The sequence below is a fragment of the Hemiscyllium ocellatum genome, chromosome 11 (assembly GCF_020745735.1).
Source record: "Hemiscyllium ocellatum isolate sHemOce1 chromosome 11, sHemOce1.pat.X.cur, whole genome shotgun sequence".
NCBI classification, from domain to species: domain Eukaryota; kingdom Metazoa; phylum Chordata; class Chondrichthyes; order Orectolobiformes; family Hemiscylliidae; genus Hemiscyllium; species Hemiscyllium ocellatum.
This window is the reverse complement of record NC_083411.1, coordinates 518360-541055: the sequence shown is the minus strand read 5'-3', so window position 1 is coordinate 541055 and position 22696 is coordinate 518360. Positions and strand designations below refer to the sequence as shown.

At 45.5% G+C, this 22696-nt stretch overlaps 1 protein-coding gene across 1 annotated transcript in view; it reads right to left on the bottom strand.

The window, feature by feature from the left end:
- Positions 1-9539: 9539 nt before the first annotated feature.
- hprt1 (hypoxanthine phosphoribosyltransferase 1) overlaps positions 9540-22696 on the bottom strand; it is a 48383-nt gene continuing 35226 nt past the window's right edge. The window contains exons 6-9 of the mRNA XM_060831998.1: positions 16907-16989; positions 14730-14776; positions 13379-13455; positions 9540-9777 (exon numbers count right to left, since the gene is read on the bottom strand). Coding sequence (XP_060687981.1) covers positions 9730-9777; positions 13379-13455; positions 14730-14776; positions 16907-16989 — 255 coding nt within the window. The 3' untranslated portion in view covers positions 9540-9729. The remainder of the gene's footprint in view (positions 9778-13378; positions 13456-14729; positions 14777-16906; positions 16990-22696) is intronic.

Here is a 22696-nt window from a genome sequence, read left to right as displayed (position 1 = left end):
GTCGGCTCCAGCACCAGCTGCTCTAAAAATCCATCTCTGAGGCACTCCACAAAGTCTCTTTCTTGAGGTCCAATACCATCCTGATTCTCCCAGTCTACCTGCATGTTAAAATCCCCCATAACAACTGTAGTAACATCTTTACCAATGGCCAATTTCAGCTCCTGATTCAACTTACATCCGACATCCAGACTACTGTTTGGGGGTCTGTAGATGATTCCCAAGAGGGTCTTTTTACCCTTAGTTTCGCAGCTCTATCCACACTGACTCTACATCCCCTGACTCTAGGTCCCCCTCGCGCAAGCGACTGAATATCCTCCCTTACCAACAAGGCCACTCCACCCCCTCTGCCCGTCAGTCTATCCTTACGATAGCACGTGTAGCCTTGAATATTCATTTCCCAGGCCCTGTCCACTTGAAGCCATGTCTCAGTTATCCCCACAATTCCAGTGCCAGTATGTCCTTCCTGAGGTGTGGGGACCAAAACTGGACACAGTACTCCAAATAGGGCCTAACCAGAGATTTATAAAGTCTCAGTAGCACATTGGTGCTTTTATATTCCAACCCTCTTGAGATGAGTGACAACATTGCATTTGCTTTCTTAATCACAGACTCAACCTGCATGTTTACCTTTAGAGAATCCTCGGCCAGCACTCCCACATCACTTTGTACTTTGGCTTTACGAATTTTCTCACCATTTAGAAAGTAGTCTATGCTTTTATTCTTTTTTCCAAAGTGCAAGACCTCGTATTTGCTCACGTTGAATTCCATCAGCCATTTCCTGGACCACTCTCCCAAACTGTCTAGATCCTTCTGTAGCCTTCCCACTTCCTCAGTACTACCTGCCTGTCCACCTAACTTCGTATCATTGGCAAACTTCGCTAGAATGCCCCCAGTCCCTTCATCCAGATCATTAATATATAATGTGAACAGCTGTGGCCCCAACACTGAACCCTGCTGCCATTCCGAAAAAGAACCTTTTATCCCAACTCTCTGCCTTCTGTCAGACAGCCAATCCTCAATCCATATCAGTAGCTCACCTCGAACACCATGGGCCCTCACCTTGCTCAGCAGCCTCCCGTGTGGCACCTTATCAAAGGCCTTTTGGAAGTCTAGATAGACCACATCCACTGGGTTTCCCTGGTCTAACCCACTTGTCACCTCTTCAAAGAATTCCAACAGGTTTGTCAGACACGACCTCCCCTTACTAAATCCATGTTGACTTGTTCTAATCAGACTCTGCTCTTCCAAGAATTTAGAAACCTCATCCTTAATGATGGATTCAAGAATTTTACCAATAGCCGAGGTTAGGCTAATTGGCCTATAATTTTCCATCTTTTGTCTTGATCCTTTCTTGAACAAGGGGGTTACAATAGCGATCTTCCAATCATCCGGGACTTTCCCTGATTCCAGTGACTCTTGAAAGATCTCAACCAATGCCTCCGCTATATCCTTAGCCACCTCTCTCAGAACTCTAGGATGTATCCCATCGGGGCCAGGAGATTTATCAATTTTAAGACCTTTTAGCTTTTCCAGCACTAACTCTTTTGTAACGGCAACCATACTCAACTCAGCCCCCTGACTCCCTTTAATTGTTGGGATATTACTCATGTCTTCCACTGTGAAAACTGACGCAAAGTACTTGTTAAGTTCTCCTGCTATTTCCTTATCTCCCATCGCTAGGCTTCCAGCATCAGTTTAAAGTGGCCCAATGTCTACTTTTGCCTGTCGTTTGTTTCTTATGTATTGAAAGAAACTTTTACTATCATTTCTAATATTACTGGCTAGCCTACCTTCAGATTTGATCCTCTCCTTTCTTATTACTCTCTTTGTTATCCTCGGTTTGTTTTTGTAGCCTTCCCAATCTTCTGATTTCCCACGACTCTTGGCCACTTTATAGGATCTCTCTTTTTCTTTAATACATTTCCTGACTTCCTTTGTCAGCCATGGTTGTCTAGTCCCTCCCCGGATAATCTTTCTTTTCTTGGGGATGAACCTTTGTACAGTGTCCTCAATTATACCCACAAACTCCTGCCATTTTTGTTCTCAGCCCAGAATAGCCTGCTCCCTTGTGGGCTCCATGACAAGCTGTTCCAAAAAGTCATCCTGTAAGCATTTCATGAATTCCCTTTCTTTGGATCCACTGGCAACATTATTTACCCAGTCCACCTGCATATTGAAGTCTCCCATGATCACCGTGACCTTGCCTTTCTGACATGCCTTCTCTATTTCCCAGTACATGTTGCGTCCCTGGTCCTGACCATTGTTAGGAGGTCTGTACACAACTCCAATTATGGTTTTTTTTGCCTTTGTGGTTCCTCAATTCCACCCACACAGACTCCACATCAGCCGACGCTATGTCATTCAGTGCCATAGATTTAATTTTGTTCTTAACTAACAAGGCAACCCCACCCCCTCTGCCCACCTCCCTGTCTTTTCGATAAGTTGAAAATCCTTGGATGTTTAACTGCCAGTCCTGACCCCCCTGTAACCACGTCTCTGTGACGCCTACCACATCATAATCATTCACTATGATCTGTGCCATTAGTTCATCTGCTTTGGTACCTGAATGCTCGCAGCATTCACAAAGTGCCTTAATGCTAACTTTATCATTAGAGATATTGGAAGTCATAAGATGTCCAAAGTTATCCTTCCTTTTTGCCATGGTACAGATCCCCCTGTTCCAAAATTGATGCCAATGCCCCATGAAGTGGAATCCCTCTTTCCCACACCAATCCCTTAGCCATGTGGTTACTTGCCTAATTTTCTTGTTCCTCTGCCAATTGGCATGTGGCTCGGGCAGTAATCTGGAGATTATGACCCTTGAGGACCTGTACTCAATTCCCTTCCTAGTGCTTTGTAATCTCCAAACAGGTCCTCCACCCTAGTCTTGCCTATGTTGTCAGTACCAACGTGGACCACAACAACTGGATCCTCCCCCTCCCGCTCCAATATCCTTTCAAGCCGGTCGGAGATGTCCCGCACCCTGGCACCGGGCAGGCAACACACCATGCGAGACTCCCGATCCGGCTTGCAAAGGATACTATCTGTCCCCCTAATTACAGAATCCCCTATAACCACTACTTGTCTATTTGCTCCCTCCTCTTGAATGGCCTTCTGCACCATGGTGCCGTGGTCAGCTGGCTCATCCTGTCCAGAGCCCTTTTCCTCATCTGAACAGGGAGCAAAAATCTCGTACCTGTTGGACAAGGTCAAGGGCTGAGGCTCCTGCACTCCTGAACTCAGGTTCCCCCTATCTGCCTCACTTACAGTCACACTCTGATGTGCCTGATCATTAGCTAATTGTGAATTACTTAATCTCCCAGGTGTGACTGCCTCCTGAAATAAAGCGTCCAGGTAACTCTCCCCCTCCCAGATGTGCCGCAGTGTTTGAAGCTCAGATTCCAGATCATCAACTCTGATCCGGAGTTCTTCCAGCAACCAACACTTGCTGCAGATGTGGTCACTGCCATTCACAATGGGATCAGCCAGCTCCCACATCATACAGCTACAGCACAGTACAGGCCCTTTGACCCTCGATGTTGCGCCGACCCAAGCCCACCTAACCTACACTAGCCCACTATCCTCCATATGTCTATCCAATGCCCTTTTAAATGCCCATAAAGAGGGAGAGTTCACCACTGCTACTGGCAAGGCATTCCATGAACTCACGACTCGCTGAGTAAAGAATCTACCCCTAACATCTGTCCTATACCTACCACCCCTTAATTTAAAGCTATGCCCCCTCGTAATAGCTGACTCCATACGCGGAAAAAGGTTCTCATTGTCAACCCTATCTAAACCCCTAATCATCTGTACACCTCTATCAAGTCACCCCTAAATCTTCTTTTCTCCAATGAAAACAGCCCCAAGTGCCTCAGCCTTTCCTCATACGATCTTCCTACCATACCAGGCAACGTCCTGGTAAACCTCCGCACCCGTTCCAGTGCCTCCACATCCTTCCTATAGTATGGCGACCAAAACTGCACACAATACTCCAGATGCGGCCGCTCCAGAGTCTTATACAACTGCAACATGCCCTCAGGACTCTGGAACTCAATTCCTCTACCAATAAAAGCCAGAACGCCATATGCCTTCTTCACAGCACTATTTACCTGGGTGGTAACTTTCAGAGATGTGTGTACATGGACACCAAGATCCCTCTGCTCATCCACACTACCAAGTATCCGACCATTAGCCCAGTACCCCATCTTCTTGTTACTCTTACCAAAGTGTATCACTTCACACTTACCTACATTGAACTCCATTTGCCACCTTTCTGCCCAGCCCTGCAGCTTATCTATATCCCACTGTAACCTGCCACATCCTTCCTCACTGTCAACAACTCTACCGACTTTCGTATCATCTGCAAACTTGCTCACCCAACCTTCTAGCCCCTCCTCCAGGTCATTTATAAAAATGACAAACAGCAATGATCCCAAAACAGATCCTTGCAGAACACTGCTAATAACTGCACTCCAAGACGAACCTTTACCATCAACTACTACCCTCTGTCTTCTTCCAGCCAGCCAATTCCTAATTCAAACCTCCAACTCACCCTCAATGGCATACCTCCGTATTTTTTGCAGTAGCCTACCATGGGTAACCTTATCAAACGCCTTGCTAAAATCCATATACACCACATCTACCACTTTACCCTCGTCCACCTCCTTAGTCACCTTCACAAAGAATTCAATAAGGTTTGTGAGGCATGACTGGCCCTTCACAAAACCATGCTGACTATCCTTGATCACATTATTCCTATCCAGATGTTCATAAATCCTATCCCTGACAATTCTCTCTAAGACTTTGCCCACAACAGACTCACTGGCCTATAGTTACTAGGGTTATCCTTACTCCCCTTCTCGAACAAGGGAACCACATTTGCTATCCTCCAGTCTTCTGGAACTATTCCTGTAGACAACGAAGACATAAAACTCAAGGCCAATGGCTCTGCAATCTCCTCCCTTACTTCCCAGAGAATCCTAGGATAAATGCCATCAGGTCCAGTGGACTTATCTATTTTCACCCTTTCCAGAATTTCCAACACCTCTTCCCTACATACCTCAAAGCCATCCATTCTAATTAATTGTGACTCAACATTCACATCGGCAACAATGTCCTGTTCCTGAGTGAATACTGACGAAAAGTATTCATTCAGTGTCTCTCCAATCTCTTCAGCCTCCACGCACAACTTCCCACTACTATCCTTGAATGGACTTATTCCTACCCTAGTCATTCTTTTATTCCTGACATACCTATAGAAAGCCTTTGGGTTTTCCCTAATCCTACCAACCAAGGACTTTTCATGTCCCCTTCTTGCTGCTCTTAGCTCTCTCTTTAGATCCTTCCTGGCTACCTTACAACTCTCAATCACCTCAATTGAACCTTCACGCCACATCTTTACATAGGCCGCCCTTTTGCCTTTAACAAGGGATTCCAATTCCTTACTAAACCACGGCTCCCTCACACGATCCTTTCCTCCCTGCGTGACAGGTACATACTTATCAAGGACACTCAGTAGTTGCTCCTTGAACAAGCTCCACATTTCGATTGTGCCCTTTCCTTGAAGCCTACTTTTCCAAGCCACGCATCCTAAGTCATGCCTCACCGCATCATAATTTCCCTGCCCCCAGCTATAATTCTTGCCCTGCAGTGCACACTTATCTCTCTCCATCACTAGAGTAAAAGTCACCGAATTGTGGTCACTGTCCCCAAAGTGCTCACCTACCTCCAATTCTAACACCTGGCCAGGTTCATTATCCAGAACCAAATCCAGTATGGCCTCACCTCTTGTTGGCCTGTCTACATATCGTGTCCGGAAATCCTCCTGCACACCAACCCATCTAATGTACTCGAGCTATCGCTTTCCCAGTCAATATCTGGAAAGTTAAAGTCTCCCCTAACAACCACCCTATTACTTTCACTCTTCTCCCGAATCATCCTCGCAATCCTTTCTTCTACGTCTCTCGGACTATTAGGAGGCCTGTAGAAAACTCCTAACAGGGGGACCTCACCTTTCCTATTTCTAACCTCAGCCCAAACTACTTCAGATGGCAAGTCTTCATCCATCGTCCTTTCCACCGCTGTAATACTATCTTTGACAAGCAATGCCACACCTCCCCCTCTTTTACCCCCACCTCTGACCCTACTAAAACATTTAAACCCTGGAACCTGCAACAGCCAATCCTGTCCCTGTTCTACCCATGTCTCTGTAATAGCCACAACATTGAAATCCCAGGTACCAACCCACGCTGCAAGTTCACCTACCTTATTTCGTATACTTCTCGCATTGAAGTATACACACTTCAAGCCACCTTCCTGTTTACAGGCACCCTCCTTCGAGATTGATGCCATGTTCCTAACCTCCCTACACTCAAGGTCCTGTACCCTAAAGCTACAGTCCAGGTTCCCATGCCCCTGCGGAGTTAGTTTAAACCCTCCCAAAGAGCACTAGCAAACCTCCCCCCAAGGATACTGGTGCCCCTCAGGTTCAGGTGTAGACCATCCTGTTTATAGAGGTCCCACCTTCCCCAGAAAGAACCCGTTATCCAGAAACCGGAATCCCTCCCTCCTGCACCATCCCTGTAGCCACGTATTTAACTGCTCTCTCTCCCTATTCCTCGACTCTGTTTGTTCTAGCTCTGAGCTTCCAACCTAGCTCCCTGAAAGCCTGCCTAACATCCTCATCCCTCTTCCTACCAATGTTGTTGGCGCCAATGTGGACCATGACTTCGGACTGCTCCCCCTCCCCCTTAAGGACCTGGAAAACACGATCAGAGACGTCACGTACCCTTGCACCTGGGAGGCAACAAACCAATCTTGAGTCTCTCTTGCCCCCTCAAAACCGCCCATCTGTGCCCCGAACTATCGAGTCCCCAATAACTATTACTCTGCTCTTCTCCACCCTTCCCTTCTGAGCGACGGGGACAGGCTCCGTGCCAGAGGCCTGAACCCCGTTGCTTACCCCTGGTAAGTCGTCCCTCCCACAAGTATCCAAAATGGTATACTTGTTCTTGAGGGGAACAACTGCAGGGGGTCCCTGCACTGGCTGCTTCCTCCCAGTCCCCCTCACTGTCATCCATCTGTCTGCAATCTTTGGAGTTACTACTTCCCTAAAGCTCCGATCTATGACCCCCTCTGCCTCCCGAATGATCCTAAGTTCATCCAACTCCTTTATTGGGAAAACCTACCCAGGTAAGCTTGCGCTACACCAGTTTCCGGGTCCGCTCCGCGCTTTTAAAAAAACTTTTAAATTTAAGCTGTTACAAAAAAACTTAACCGTGACTACAAAGAGACACCGCCAAACAGCCCTTACCTGCTCCGCCAAGAGAGAGAGTGTTTGGGGAAACAGAATAAGGGAATAAACAATAAATGAGGAGAAAGCAGAGTTAACATTGAGCCAAAACCTGAAATGTTAACTCTGCATTCTTCCCACAAATACTACCAGATCTGCTGAGTTTTGCCAGTAGTTATTATAATAAATGGATGTTGAAAGGGTAGAGAAAGTAAGAGACCTTAGAGTGAACGTGCACAGGTCATTAATTTTTAATGAACCTAATGCATGACAATATAAAGCAGCTGTGCATAAGTGCAGGAAATATTTATATGTCAGAGAGTTAAAATTACACTCCTTATGGGATCGCATTTGAAAGTACACACATTGTAAGTTGGATGTTCATAAATTGGGAACCCTTTGGTCACCACACTACAGAAAGAACACAATTGCTCTAGGGAGAGTAGACAGGAAATTTACAAGAATGTTGTGAGGGTTTGAACCTTGCAGCTATGAGGAAAGATTGGAGAGGTTATTATTTTTAGAACAGAGGCGGCTAAGGGGCTAATGTACAAAATAAGGAGAGGTTTGGATAGAATTGGCAGTGAAGACCTGTTTCCTCTATTGAAGATGTTAAACACTGGAAGCCCAGATTTAGGGCAATTGGTAGAAGGATTAGAGCAGACATGAGGAAAATATTTCACTCAGTGGATGATGGCAACATTTCCTTTAAGCTGTCTGGCTACAGGTAATTGCTCAGACTCTTTTTTTGTTTTAGTATTTGTTGGATGAGGACATGACTAGGCTCTGGCCCGAAACGTCGAATTTCCTGTTCCTTGGATGCTGCCTGACCTGCTGTGCTTTAACCAGCAACACATTTTCAGCCATGACTAGCTAGGCCAACATTTATTGCCCATCTCTAATCGCCCAGAGGACAGTTAAGAGTCAACCACATTGCTGTAAGTTTGGAGTCACAGAGGCCAGATCACCTAAAGATGGCAGTTTCTGTCCCAAAAGGACATTAGTGAGCCAGATGGATATTTGCAACATTTGACAATGGATTTATGGTCATCATTTAGATTTTTATTGATTTCAAATTCCACCATCTGCCGCAGCCGGATTCGAACCTGGGTCCCCAGAACATTACCTGAGTTTCTGGATTTACAAACCACTGATAATACCACTGGACTTGTGCATTCCCAGAGCATGCCAACATTGGAAACAAGTCAATACTGTAAACAGAGGAGTTGTGAAGAAAAAAAACTAACTGGAACATTGGACGACAGGTGCCTGGAACTCACGTGAAATGAATCAGGATATACCTGAAATGCTGGAACCTGCTTGGGACCAGGTCCTGAAAAACAGGTTCAAAATTGTCACCTAGTTTATTACAGCCTGACTGAATGGCCTCTTTCTGTGCTTTGTCTTTTTCTATAGCGTGTCTTTTCTTTCAAATTGATACAATTCTTAGCTTCCTTAATTACAGATGGATGATGCATCACAGAATCTCTCTCAATGGAGCATATCTTGGTGTCAGACATTTAAGATGATATTTCATAATTCTTAATTTCCCTAATCTCTTACCTTGTAACTTGTTTAATCAATGTTTAATAACGTAAAGTGGACTGGACAAAGTTTTGGTAACAATCCAGAAGGGAAATACAGGCAGGATTACTCTCAGCTCATCCCTGAACAGCTAACAGAACTTCATGCTGAACACCAACTGCAGCAAACCAGAGGTGCAGGAGAGCTCCTGGAAATCCTGTGGGGTATACTGAGACAGCGGAAAGTGGGGCAAAGAAAAGGAACTTTATTCTTGTCCCAAGGTACTATTCATCTCTCCTATGGCTAGAAGATGTTGGTCCATCAGACGCATCTCTCTTGGTCTTACTGTCCAGTGACAGGCAATACCTCAATCCGACACATTACACTCCTCTGTTCAGTGGAATTTTAATTGGGGGACCATCACTAGTCCCTGATTTGTGTGCTACTACCTTGACAGCTATAATGAATTCTTAGAGTGTGGGAGAATCTCTTTGATGGCATCCCTTTGACAGAAAGACCAGTTCCAGTAGCAGGAATAAGTCACAGGTTAATGTAAACTAGCAGCATTCAAGCCACCATGGTGGAAACACCTGCATTATCATGATTATTGCTACTTCTGGTTCCTTTACGGTTTCTCACTAATCATACAAAATTTACCAAATTTTTTTCAAGCAACTTAATTCAAGCAATAACTGCAGAATGAAATGGATATAACAAAAGGTGATGATAGATTGTAATTTTATGTTTTTACAGTACAAAAATAAATACTTAAGTACGTTCATGATGGGCCCTTAAATATCTAATTCACTGACAGTAACAAACACATAGCCCCAGAGATTATCTTCTAGACTGAATGTCTTCAGCTGATTTCAACCATCGCAATCTGACAGTCCATCCAAGTGCCACACACCTCATGCCTTGTACTTCTCTCTTCCCTTTTCACTGATTACACAAATATGCTGAAAGAGAAAATAAGTCGTGTCAATGCAGCAAGGATTAGATGCTGGGATTATTCCAGTGTCTAGTTTATATCGACAACCTGAATTCAGATGTAAATGTGGGCATGTGGAATGAACTTCTAAAGGAATAAAAGCATATAAACTCCACAAATGGAAACAAAGCCAGCTGGATATGAGCTATCAGAGTCAGCATGAAGGGTTTATGAAGGGTAAATTATTTCTGACAAATTTATGAGAGCGCCCTCCAAAGACATTGCAAGCAAAGTGGATAAAGGGGGTCCTCCAGGTGTAGCACGTCTGGTCTTCCAGCACGCATTTGATAAAGAGCTGCATAAAAGATTAATACACAAGGCAAGATCATGTGGGTTTTTGGGTAATTTATTAGCTTGGATAGAAGATTGGCTAACCAACAGAAAGTGGAAGGTCGGGATGAATGGGTCTTTTTCCAGATGACAAGACGCAACTAGTTTGCCCTTGGACCCCAACTATTTGCAAACGATATTAATTACTTGGGTGCGGGGATAGAGACACGACAGCCAGATTTACAGATGACACTAAAATAGGTGAGAAAGTGTGCTGCTATGAAAAAATAGAAATTTACAAATGGATATGTGTAGGTTAGGTGAATGGGTCAAAATTTAGCAAATGAAGTTTAATGTGAATAAGTGAGAGTTTATCCATTTTGGTCAGACAAGGTCAGAGGTCACATGACACCAGGTTCTAGTCCAACAGGTTTATTTGAAATCACAAGCTTTTGGAGCACTGCTCCTTTGTCAGGTGAAAATTGGTGTCTCTTATACCTATCATGTTAGTCCAACCATTTGGTTTGTCTCCAGCATCACCTTATTTTTAGTTTTTTGTAATTATCACTCTGCCTCAATTTCTGTCATCACTGGTATCATTTTGTTTAGATGGGGTTTTCTCTAATGTATAGATGACTGCGAGTGCCAATTTCTCTATAGATAGAGAAAATGACAGAGAGAGAGAAAACGAGAGAAAGAGAGAGGGAGGGGGAACGAGAGGGAGAGAGAGAGAGAGAGAGAGAGAGAGAGAGAGAGAGAGAGGGAACGAGAGAGAGAGAGGGAACGAGAGACAGAGAGAGAGAGGGGGGAACGAGAGACAGAGAGCGAGAGGGGGGGAAACGAGAGAGAGAGAGAGAGGGGGGGAAACGAGAGAGAGAGAGAGAGAGGGGGGGAACGAGAGAGAGAGAGAGGGGGAACGAGAGAGAGAGAGGAGAGAGAGAGAAAACGAGAGAGAGAGAGAGAGAGGAGGAACAAGAGAGAGAGAGAACGAGAGAGAGAGAGAACGAGAGAGAGAGAGAACGAGAGAGAGAGAGAACGAGAGAGAGAGAGAACGAGAGAGAGAGAGAACGAGAGAGAGAGAGAACGAGAGAGAGGGGGGAACGAGAGAGAGGGGGGAACGAGAGAGAGGGGGGAACGAGAGAGAGGGGGGAACGAGAGAGAGGGGGGAACGAGAGAGAGGGGGGAACGAGAGAGAGAGAGAGAGAGTGGGGAAATGAGAGAGAGAGAGGGGGAACGAGAGAGAGAGTGGGAACGAGAGAGAGAGAGAGAACGGGGGAATGGGGGAGAGAGAGAGAGAGAAAACACGAGAGAGAGAGAGAGAGAGAGGGAATGTGAGAGAGAGAGTGGGGAAATGAGAGAGAGAGAGGGGGAACGAGAGAGAGAGTGGGAACGAGAGAGAGAGAGAGAACGGGGGAATGGGGGAGAGAGAGAGAGAGAGAGAGAAAACACGAGAGAGAGAGAGAGAGAGAGAGAGGGAATGTGAGAGAGAGAGAGAGAGGAGGAACAAGAGAGAGAGAACGAGAGAGAGAGAGAGAGAGAGAGAACGAGAGAGAGAGAGAGAGAACGAGAGAGAGAGAGAGAGAACGAGAGAGAGAGGGGGAACGAGAGAGAGAGGGGGAACGAGAGAGAGAGAGAGAGAGAGAGAGTGTGTGTGTGGGGGGAAACGAGAGAGGGGGAACGAGAGAGAGGGAGAGAGAGAGAGAGAGAGGGGGGGGGGAACGGGAGAGAGAGAGAGAGAGAGAGAGAGAGAGAGAGAGAGGGGACGGGAGAGAGAGAGAGAGGGGGAACGAGAGAGAGAGAGGAGAGAGAGGGAATGAGAGAGAGGGAATGAGAGAGAGAGAAAACGAGAGAGAGAGAGAACGAGAGAGAGAGAGAGAGAGGGGGGCAACGAGAGAGAGAGAGAGAGAGAGAGGGAGAGAGAGGGAACGAGAGACAGGGAATGGGAGAGACAGAGAGAGAGAGTGTGGGGGGGAAACGAGAGAGTGAGAGAGGGGGAATGAGAGAGAGGGGGGAACGAGAGAGAGGGAGAGAGAGAGAGTGGGGAAATGAGAGAGAGGGGGGAACGAGAGAGAGAGGGGGGGAACGAGAGAGAGAGAACGGGGGAATGGGAGAGAGAGAGAGAGAGAGAGAGAGGGGGGACGAGAGAGAGAGAGAGGAGAGAGAGGGAATGAGAGAGAGAGAGAGAGAGGAGGAACAAGAGAGAGAGGGAGAGGGAATGAGAGAGGGAGAGAGAGGGTGAGAGAGAGAGAGAAAACGAGAGAGAGAGAGAGAGAGAGAACGAGAGAGAGAGAGAGAGAGAGAACGAGAGACAGGGAATGTGAGAGAGAGAGAGAGAGTGTGGGGGGGAACGAGAGAGAGAGTGAGAGAGAGGGGGGAACGAGAGAGGGGGGGGGAACGAGAGAGAGAGGGAGAGAGAGAGAGAGGGGGAATGAGAGGGAGAGAGAGTGGGAACGAGAGAGAGAGAGAGAGAGGGGGAACGGGGGAGAGAGAGAGAGAGAGAGAAAGTGAGAGAGGGGGAACGGGAGAGAGAGAGAGGGGGAACAGGAGAGAGAGAGAGAGAGAGAGAGAGAGAGAACGAGAGAGAGAGAGGGAACGAGAGAGAGAGAGGGAATGAGAGAGAGAGAGGGAATGAGAGAGAGGGAGGGAATGAGAGAGAGGGAATGAGAGAGAGAGAGAGGGGAAACGAGAGAGAGCGAGAGAGAGAGAGAGAGAGAGAGAGAGTGAGAGGGGGGAACGGGAGAGAGGGAGAGAGAGAGAGAGAGTGAGAGAGGGGGAACGGGAGAGAGAGAGAGAGAGAGAGTGAGAGAGAGAGAGAGAGAGTGAGTGAGAGAGGGGGAACGGGAGAGAGTGAGAGAGAGAGAAAGAGAGAGTGAGTGAGAGAGGGGGAACGGGAGAGAGAGAGAGAGAGAGAGAGAGAGAGAGAGAGAGAGAATGAGAGAGAGAGGGGGAACGAGAGAGAGAGAGAGAGGGAGAGAGGGAATGGGGGAGAGAGAGAGAGAGAGAGAGAGAGAGAGAGAGAGAGGGGGGGGAACGAAAGAGTGAGAGAGAGGGGGGAATGAGAGAGGGGGGAACGAGAGAGGGGGGAACGAGAGAGAGAGGGAGAGAGAGAGAGAGAGAGAGAGAGAGAGAGAGTGGGGGAATGAGAGGGAGAGAGAGTGGGAACGAGAGAGAGAGAGAGAGGAGAACGAGAGAGAGAGAGAGAGAGAGGGGGGAACGGGGGAGAGAGAGAAAGTAAGAGGGGGAGTAACGGGGGAGAGAGAGAGAGAGAGAACGAGAACGAAAAATTGTGAATTACTTACATTTAAGTCTCTAAAGTATTCATTATAGTCGAGTGCATATCCAACCACAAACTTGTCGGGAACTTCAAAACCAACGACTGTAAGTAAAGTTCATTAAGATGAGTGAAATATTTGCAAAGTGACAATTAATGCAAAATTTAACATGGCAATGTTGAACATCCAGCACAGCTTGGACTTTGATATTATGGGCGCAGATCCCTTGGGATCATCCTTTAAGCACATTCATGATCAACAACAACATAGTATTGGAACTATCTAAACATCAGGAATAATTTATTAATGCTTCATGTTCAACCCAAGATTCAAGCAAGCATGCAGAACAAAACTGATCCAAACATGATACCGCTGACTGGAGGAACAACACCTCTTCTTCCATCTTGGGACCCTTCAATCACACGGCATCAACATCAACTTCACTGATTTCCCAATCTCCCCTCCCCACTTCTCATCCCAGATCCAATCCTCAATATCAGCACCGCCCTCTTGACCTACCTTCCTTCCCGCCTATCTGCTCCACCATTACCATCGACCTATCACAATTACCCCCCATCTGCATCCAACTATTGCCTTCACAGCTACCTTCCCCCAACCACATGCACACATTTATCTCCCAGCTCCTTTCCCCCTCCACAATCCTGATGAAGAGCTTATACCCAAAACATCGACTCTGCTGCTCCTCAGATTTGCCTGATCTGCTGTGCTTTTCCAGCTGAACACGTTTCAATATCTGACTCTCCACCATCTGCAGTCCTCACTTTCTCCAAGACATTAAACTCCTGAGTGTTGGCTCTTTCTAAACTAACCTAAGTTTGAATTGAAGCACAGTCTATTGAAGGAAATTCACTAATAGCTTAGAAAGTAGGATGTTAAAAAGGTCTCGAGCACAGCAGAGAGTTGAATATTAAAGGCTACAGGTGGTGAGCAGGAAGGTGGATTTAGACAAGTTAGATATTAAAGGCTACGAGTAGTTAGGGCCAGTAGTTCTCTATTAAGACACATAATCAGAATTTATGCTGCTTTTATAGAGAAAGATGACTTATTCATTGGATTTTACTTAAAACTGGAGCAATGATCAGGGATTGGAGGAATTAATGCCAGCCCTTGGAGTTTAATTCATGAAGGTATTTGATAAATGAGCTGTGTTCTGAACAACATTGCCTCTAATTTATTGTTTGAAGCACACCAGCAACATACTGAAATGTGTGATTCCCTTTCTCACTCAGTAATCTAATGGGACTGATGTATCAGTGGTTTGCGTGCGGACTATGCCTTACTGCACTGCTTAGAGGAAATAATGATTCGGAGGCAATTACAGATTGAAAGACATCCTGGATTGAAATGCAATACTCACAGTCTGGTCGATAGCCCACACTTCGAGGAGTTCGTTTAACCAGCAGACTATTAAGGAAGAAGAGAGCATTAGTGAAATCATGAAATGACAATCTCACACACTCAATTGCCATTAGAATTGCAGAGTCGAGCAGAAAATGTTAACAATACAAATAATGGTAAACCAGAGTCCAATGGTTCCAACATTTAAGAAACACATTAGATTAGTCATTTCAGATGATATTAAATCCTGTTTTTCCAAATTCAATCCCTCCTTCCAAGACAGTGTATTAACAAAGGAAAATAATTAATAAATCAAACAAATTGCTCGAAACATCCACACAAGGAAGTGTGATTTTGGGTAAAAATCTGAGAAAATTTAATTTAATTTATTGTCACATGTACCGAGGCACAGTGAAAAGCTTTGTCTTAGCAATACAGGCAGATCACGGAGTTAAGTAGCATAGAAAAGTAAATAATAGGTAATCAGTGGCAAAAACAAAAACAGAGGTACAGGCGAATGTTAAGAGTTGTGAGTCCATTCAGTATTCTAGGGTAGAAGCTGTTATGAAATCAGCTGATGCGTGTGTTCTGGCTTCTGTACCTTCTCCCCGATGGTAGAGGTTTCGAAAAACATTGTCAGGGTGGGATGGATCTTTGAGAATGCTGGCGGCCTTTCCTTGACAGTGGGCCTGGGAGATGGATTCTATAGATGGGAGATTGGCCTTAGTGATCGTCTGGGCCGAGTTCACCACTCTCTGTAACCGTCTCTGATCTTGAGTGGTACAGTTGCCAGACGAGGTGGTGATACATCCAGACAGAATGCTCTCGATGGCGCACTTATAAAAGTTAGCAAGGGTATTCACCATCATGCCGAATTTCCTCAGCTGCCTGAGAAAGAGGAGACGTTGTTGGGCCCTTGTAACGAGTGCGTCAACATGAAGAGTCCAAGAAAGCTTGTTGTGGATAACCACTCTCAGGAGCTTTACACTCTCCACTCGTTCCACCTCTGTGCTGTTACTGTGTAGGGGGGTATGAGTAACATCTCGCTGAAAGTCAATAATGAGTTCCTTGGTTTTGCTGGCATTGAGAGCTCGGTTGTTCTCAATGCATCATTTTTCCAGGTCTCCCACCTCCCTTCTGTCGTCTGTTTCGCTGTCATCTGAGATTCAACCGACTATGGTGGTGTCATCAGTGAACTTGTAAGTGGCATTAGTCTGGTATTTGATGATGCAGTCATGGGTGTACAGTAGGGGGCTGAGTACGCACCCCTGGGGGGCTCCAGTGTTGAGTGTTAGTGAGGATGAAATATTGCCCCCAATCTTCACTGATTGTGGCCTGTGGGTCAGGAAACTGAGGATCCAGTTGCAGAGAGTAGGGCTTAGTCCGAGATCACTAAGTTTAGTAATCAGTCTCGAGGGGATAATAGCGTTGAAGGCTGAACCGTAGTCAATGAGTAGGATTCTTACGTAGCTGTTCTTGGTATCAAGATGTTCTAAGGACAAATGAAGGGCAAGCGATTTGGCATCTGACATGGATCTGTTGGTCCGATAGGCAAATTGGAGTGGGTCAAGATTGGTGGGGAGGCTGGAATTGATTAATACCATGACCAGCCTTTCAAAGCACTTCATGCCCACCAAAGTTCGGGCCACTGGGCGGTAGTCATTGAGACATTCTGCATGAGCCTTCTTAGGCACAGGGATGATGTTGACCCTCCTGAAACAGGCAGGAACAGTGGCCTGCTGCAGGGAGAGGTTGGAGATGTCCAAGAAGACCTGGTTCTCTGTCTGGTCCCATCGCTTTCCTAGGATTCACACGAAAGAAAATCAATCTGACCTCTGATGCAGTGACTGTTGGGATAGGTTCATCAGGACTTGTCGCAATAAGTGTTACCTCTCTGCCAAAATTCTGCTCAAAGCGAGATGATAAGATTTGATGCAAATAGCTGAAGCATTTTTCTGTGACAGCAGGAGCAGTCCCCCAAAGGGTTGATGCCCCAAGAATTGGGACATATTCTGAAAAACACCTGGTTCGATAAGGTTGTGGTGTCAGGGATCATGGGATGTGAACTGAAATTAACAATAACAGATGTAGGTTTGGAGATTCTGGAGCTGACAATAACACAGGCCATAAGCTATTTCGGCAATCTATTATCCACTGTTTAAGTTGATCATTGGATAGGTTTCACACGACGCTTACCTCACCACTTTCACCATGTTGGGTTTGTAATCTTGCAACATGCTCAGCAGAGTCTGCATTGTTTTACCCGTATCAATTATATCCTGTGAAAAAGGGAGTAAAGTATGATTCATAGAAAGCTGTGAGGTCAACACAATAATGTTCCCCAGAAACATCCCCACCATACGAATGTCAGTGCTACCCTGCCCCTCTACCCACAGGTAAGCATCAGCACTACCCACTCCCCAACAGCAGCCCTCCCCCTACCAACCAACCGAAACCCTACAAGTGCCAACATTGTCTCTCCTATTCTCATTTGTCAGCATCAGTGTTTGTCCCTTGGCTCTCCCGCATTCTTCTATTAAACATTTTTATCACAGACTCGGATATCCAGCTGCTGATATTCATAAATTCAAGCTAAACTGAAACCTTGCTGCAATTCTCTAACCTGGAGCAAGTACCATTCACCTAAGTTGCATTTGTTCCCTGTAGCTCAAATTTAAGACTGGCATTCTCCTGTTTAAATTTCATTGTGAAATCACACTACCTAGTTATGTAACAGTACAGTGGCTCAGTGGTTAGGACTGCTGCCGCACAGCGCCAGTGACCTGGGTTCAATTCCCACCTCGGGCAACTGTCTGTGTGGAGTTTGCACGTTCTCCCCGTGTCTGTGTGAGTTTCCTCCGGGTGTTCCGGTTTCCTCCCACAGTCAAAGATGCGCAAATTAGGTGACTTGGCCATGCTAAATTGTCCGTGGTGTTCGGTGGATTAGTCAGGGTGAATTGCTCTTCGGAGGGTAGGTGTGGACTTGTTGGGCACATTGTAGGTAATCTAATCTAATCTAACCTCCACTAGCTATAGTGAATCCTGGTTTTGAGACTGACCCCTCACACAACCACCACCCTTCTCCATCAACAGTGGTCATGTCATCAGCAGCCATTAGCTCAGTTGGCTGAATGACTGGTTTGCAATACAATTTTGTGGGTTCAATTTCCACGCTAGCTGAGGTTACCACGAAGGATTCTTAACTTTTCCTGAGGCAAGGTGGTCCTTGGGTTAAAACACCGACAATCACCTTTCTCTAATGAGAATCAAGGCCTATGGTCCTCTGGGATCAAAGCAACTTTACATTTAATCTCTGGAATTTACATCACAGTACAGGCCCTACGGCTCACGATGTGCCGAGCATTTACCTTAATCTAAGGTAAATCTAACCTACACACACCTCAATTTACTGCTGTCCATGTACTTCTCCAGCAGTCGCTTAAATGTCCCTCATGTCTCCGACTCTACTATCACCACTAGCAGTGCATTCCACACACCCACCACTCTTTGCATAAAAAAGCTACCTCGGATATCTCCCCTATACCTTCCTCCCATCACCTTAAAATTGTGACAGCCATTTCTGCCCTGGGAAATATCTCTGGTTATCCACTCTATCTAAGCCTTTCATTACCCTGTCCACCTCTATCAAGTCACCTCTCTTCCTTCTTCTCTCCAATGTGGAATGTACGATCTCCCTCAAATTCTCTTCATAAGACATGCCCTCCAATCCAGGCAGCATCCTGGTAAATCTCCTCTGCACCCTCTCTAAAGCATCTACATCCTTCCTATAATGAGGGGTCAAGAACTGGCCACAATATTCCAAGTGTGGTCTAACAAGGGTTTTATAGAGCTGCGGCAAAGCCTTGTGGCTCTGAAACTCAACCTCCCTGTTATTGAAAGCCAACACACCATACGCCTTTTTAACAACCCTATCAACTTGGATGGCAACTTTGAGGGACTATGTACATGGACCCCAAGATCCCACTGTTCCTTAACAATGCCAAGAATCTTGTCTTTAACTCTGTATTCAGCACTCAAATTTGATCTTCCAGAATAAATCATTTCACATTTATCCAGGTTGAACTCCATCTGCCACTCTTCAGCCCAGCTCTGCATCCTGTCAATGTCATGTTGTAGCCTACAACAGCCCTCGACACTAGCTACAACACCCACTGACCTTTCTGTCATCAGCAAATGTACAAATCCACCCTCCCACTTCTTCATCCAAGTCATTTATAAAATCTACAAAGAGCAGAGGCCAAGAACAGATCCCTGTGGGACACCACTGGTCACCGACCTCCAGGTGGAATATTTTCCATCTACTCGCTGTCTTCTTTCAGACAGCCAAACTTCCCTGTATTCCATACCTCCTAACTTTTTGAATGAGCCTACCGTGGGGAACCTTATCAAATGCCTTAATGAAATCCATATACATCACATCCACTGCTCAACCTTCATGACCTGCCCCTCACAAAGCCATGCGGACTGTCTTTAATCAAACTATGTTTTCCCAAATAGTCATTAATCCTATCCCTCAGGATCCTTTCCAGAACGTTGTTTATCACAGACCTAAGATGACTGGTCTGTAATTCCCAGGGATTTCCCGATTCTCTTTCTCGAACGGAGGAAGAGCATTCACCTCCCGTCAATCATCCGGTACTCCTCCCGTGGAGAGTGAGGTTGCAAAGATCATCACCGGAGGTGCAGCAATCTCATTCCTCGCTCCCTGTAGTAACCTTAGATGTATCTGGTCCAGCCTTGGAACTTAACTATATTGATGCTTCCCAGAATTTCTAGCACATCTACTTACTTAATATCAATTTGTTCAAGCCTTTAACCTGGTCCACGGTGTTCTCACTATCAACAAGGTACCTCTCTCTAGTGAATAATGAAGGAAAAGAAACTCAATATGGCCTCTCCTACTTCTTCAGACTCCAGGCACAAGTTCACTCCACTGCCCCTGATTGGCCCTATCCTCTCTTTGATCATTCTCTTATTCCTCACATATGTGTGGAACAACTTTAGGTTTTCCCTAATTCTTCCCACCAAAGCTTTTTCATCCCCCACTTCGTTCTCCTCAGTCCATTTTTGAAGTTCTTTCCTAGCTACCCTGTAATCCTCTGAAGCAGTGCCAGATCCTTGCTTGCCCAACTTTAAGTAAGCTTCCTCCTGACAAGAAGCTCCTCTGCTCTTGCCATCCAAGGCTCTTTCACCATACCATTCCTTGCCTGTCTCAGTGGGACAAAGTTATTAGATTAGATTCCCTACAGTGTGGAAACAGGCCCTTCAGCCCAACCAGTCCACACCGACGCCCCAAAGAGTAACCCACCCAGACCCATTTCACTCTGACTAATGCACCTAACACTATGGACAATTTCCCATGGCCAATTTACCTGGCCTGCACGTCTTTGGACTGTGGGAGGAAATCCGAGCACACGGAGAAAAAACACACAGACACAGGGACAATGTGCAAACTCTACACAGACAGACACTCAAGGCTGGAAATGAACGTGGGACTCTGGTGCTGTGAGGCAGCAGTGCTAACCACTGAGCCACCATGCTCCAACACTCGCAACAAGTGCCTCCACATTTCTGCTGTGCTTTTCCTGTTGAACAATTGTTGTCAATTTATACTCCACAGCTCCTGTCCAATAACAAGATAATTTCCCCTTCCCCAATTAAATACCTTCCCATACTGTCTGCTCCTATCCCTCTCCATGGCTATGGTAAAGGTGAGGTACTTGTGGCCACTATCACCGAAATGCTCTCCTACATGAGTCATTAAATGAGAAGTTTAGCATCCAGGATTGTTTGACTACATTACAAGGTGTTCAAGGTGATATCCAATGAGACAGCCTGACAAGCTGGTGATGAAAGGATATTCCTCTTTCGAACGAATGAAGGGAGACAGTTTAAACTTAGGAGTCTTGAATTTGAGATGATGAGGAGAATTCTTTCCTCTCAGAAGGTTGGGAGTTATGTTTTTAGGATAGAGGTTGATAGAATTTTGACCAACAAGGGAGTCCAAGGTTGTGGATAGTCAGAATTGGGGTTTAGGCCTCAATTGGATCAGCCATGATCTCAATGAATGATGGAGTATGCTCAATGAGCCAAAGGGTGTACTCCTGTCCCTAATTTGCATCTTCACATATACACTCATATATAAAAATTGTTTTTTTTAAGGGCACCATATTTTGATTAAGATTTTGCTGTTGAACCACTATATAAACACATTTTAAAACCTTGAATAGGACTCAGCAGCAGGAACCCTGTTCCTCTATTCAATAAGTTTGTGGTGACTTGGTTATGGTTTCAGCTTCACCACATAATTATTGATTCTCTCATAAAATACAGACCTGAATATCAAGGATAACATGAACACCTCTTTAAAACAGTGTGATGGAAACAACAGAGCTGATTTAATGCCTCATATAACAGTCAGCACCTCCAATAGTGAAGCACTCACACAGTACTGTAGTGGAACAACAGCAAAGATTATTCTGCTCATGTCTCTGGAGTAAGACCAGAACTACAACCTCCTGACTCTAAGGTAAAAGCATGATGCATGGTGCACAGCAGAGATAAATCTGATCTTGCCAGCCCCTCCTCAAATTTTATATAATCTATGGAATTATCCCGGTAAATCTCCAGTATATGCTCTCCGTAGTTTTAATGTGCATGTGGTAATGCAACATAATTTCAGGAAACTATAGCTCACTATTATATGTCCATATAGACTTAGAAATGTACAGCACGGAAACAGACCCTTTGGTCCAACTTGTCCATGCCGACCAGATAATCCAACCTAATCTAGTCCCATTTGTCAGCACTTGGCCCATATTTCTCTAAACTTTTCCTATTCATATACCCATCCAGATGCCTTTTAAATTTGTAATTGTACCAGCCTACACCACTTCCTCTGGCACCTCATTCCATACACATACTGCCCTTTGTTCAAAAAGTTGCCCCTTTGGCCTCTTTTATATCTTTCCCCTTTCACTCTAAACATATGCCCTCTAGTTCTGGACTCCCCCACCCCAAGGAAAAGACTTTGTCTATTTACCCTATCCACGTCCCTCATGATTTTATAATTCTCTACAAGGTCACCCCTCAGCCTCTGACACTCCAGAAAAAAACAGCCCCAGCTTGTTCAGCCTCTCCCTGTAGCTCAAATCCTCCAACCCTGGCAACATCCTTGTAAATCTTTTCTGAACCCTTTCAAGTTTCACAATGTTCTTCAAATAGGGAGGAGACCAGAATTGCACGCAATATTCCAAAGGTAGCCGAACCAATGTCCTGTACAGCGCAACATGACCTCCCAACTCCCCATACTTAATGCTCTGACCAATAAAGGAAAGCATACCAAACACCTGCATCACTATCCTATTTACCTGTGACTCTACTTTCAAGGAGCTATGAACCTGCACTCAAAAGGTCTCTTTGTTCAGCAACACTCCCTAGGGCCTTACCATTCAGTGTATAAGTTCTGCTAAGATTTGCTTTCCCAAAACGCAGCACCTCACGTTTATCTAAATTAAACTCCAACTGCCACTCCACAGCCATTAGCCCATCTGGTCCAGATCCTGTTGTAATCTGAGGTAACCTTCTTCCCTGTCCACTACACCTCCAATTTTGGTGTCATCTTCAAACTTGCTAACTATACCTCCAACGTTCACATCCAAATCATTTATATAAATGACAAAAAGTAATGGACCCAGCACCGATCCTTGTGGCACTCCACTGGTCACAGGCCTCCAGTCTGAAAAGCAACCCTCCACCACCACCCTCTGTCTATTACCTTTGAGCCAGTTCTGTATCTAAATGGCTGCTCCTCCCTGTATTCCATGAAGTCTAACTTTGCTAATCAGTCTTCCACGGGGAACTTTGTTGAACGCCTTACTGAAGTCTATATAGATCATGTCCACCACTCTGTCATTATCAATCCTCTTTGTAACTTCTTCAAAAAATTCAATCAAGTTCACGAGA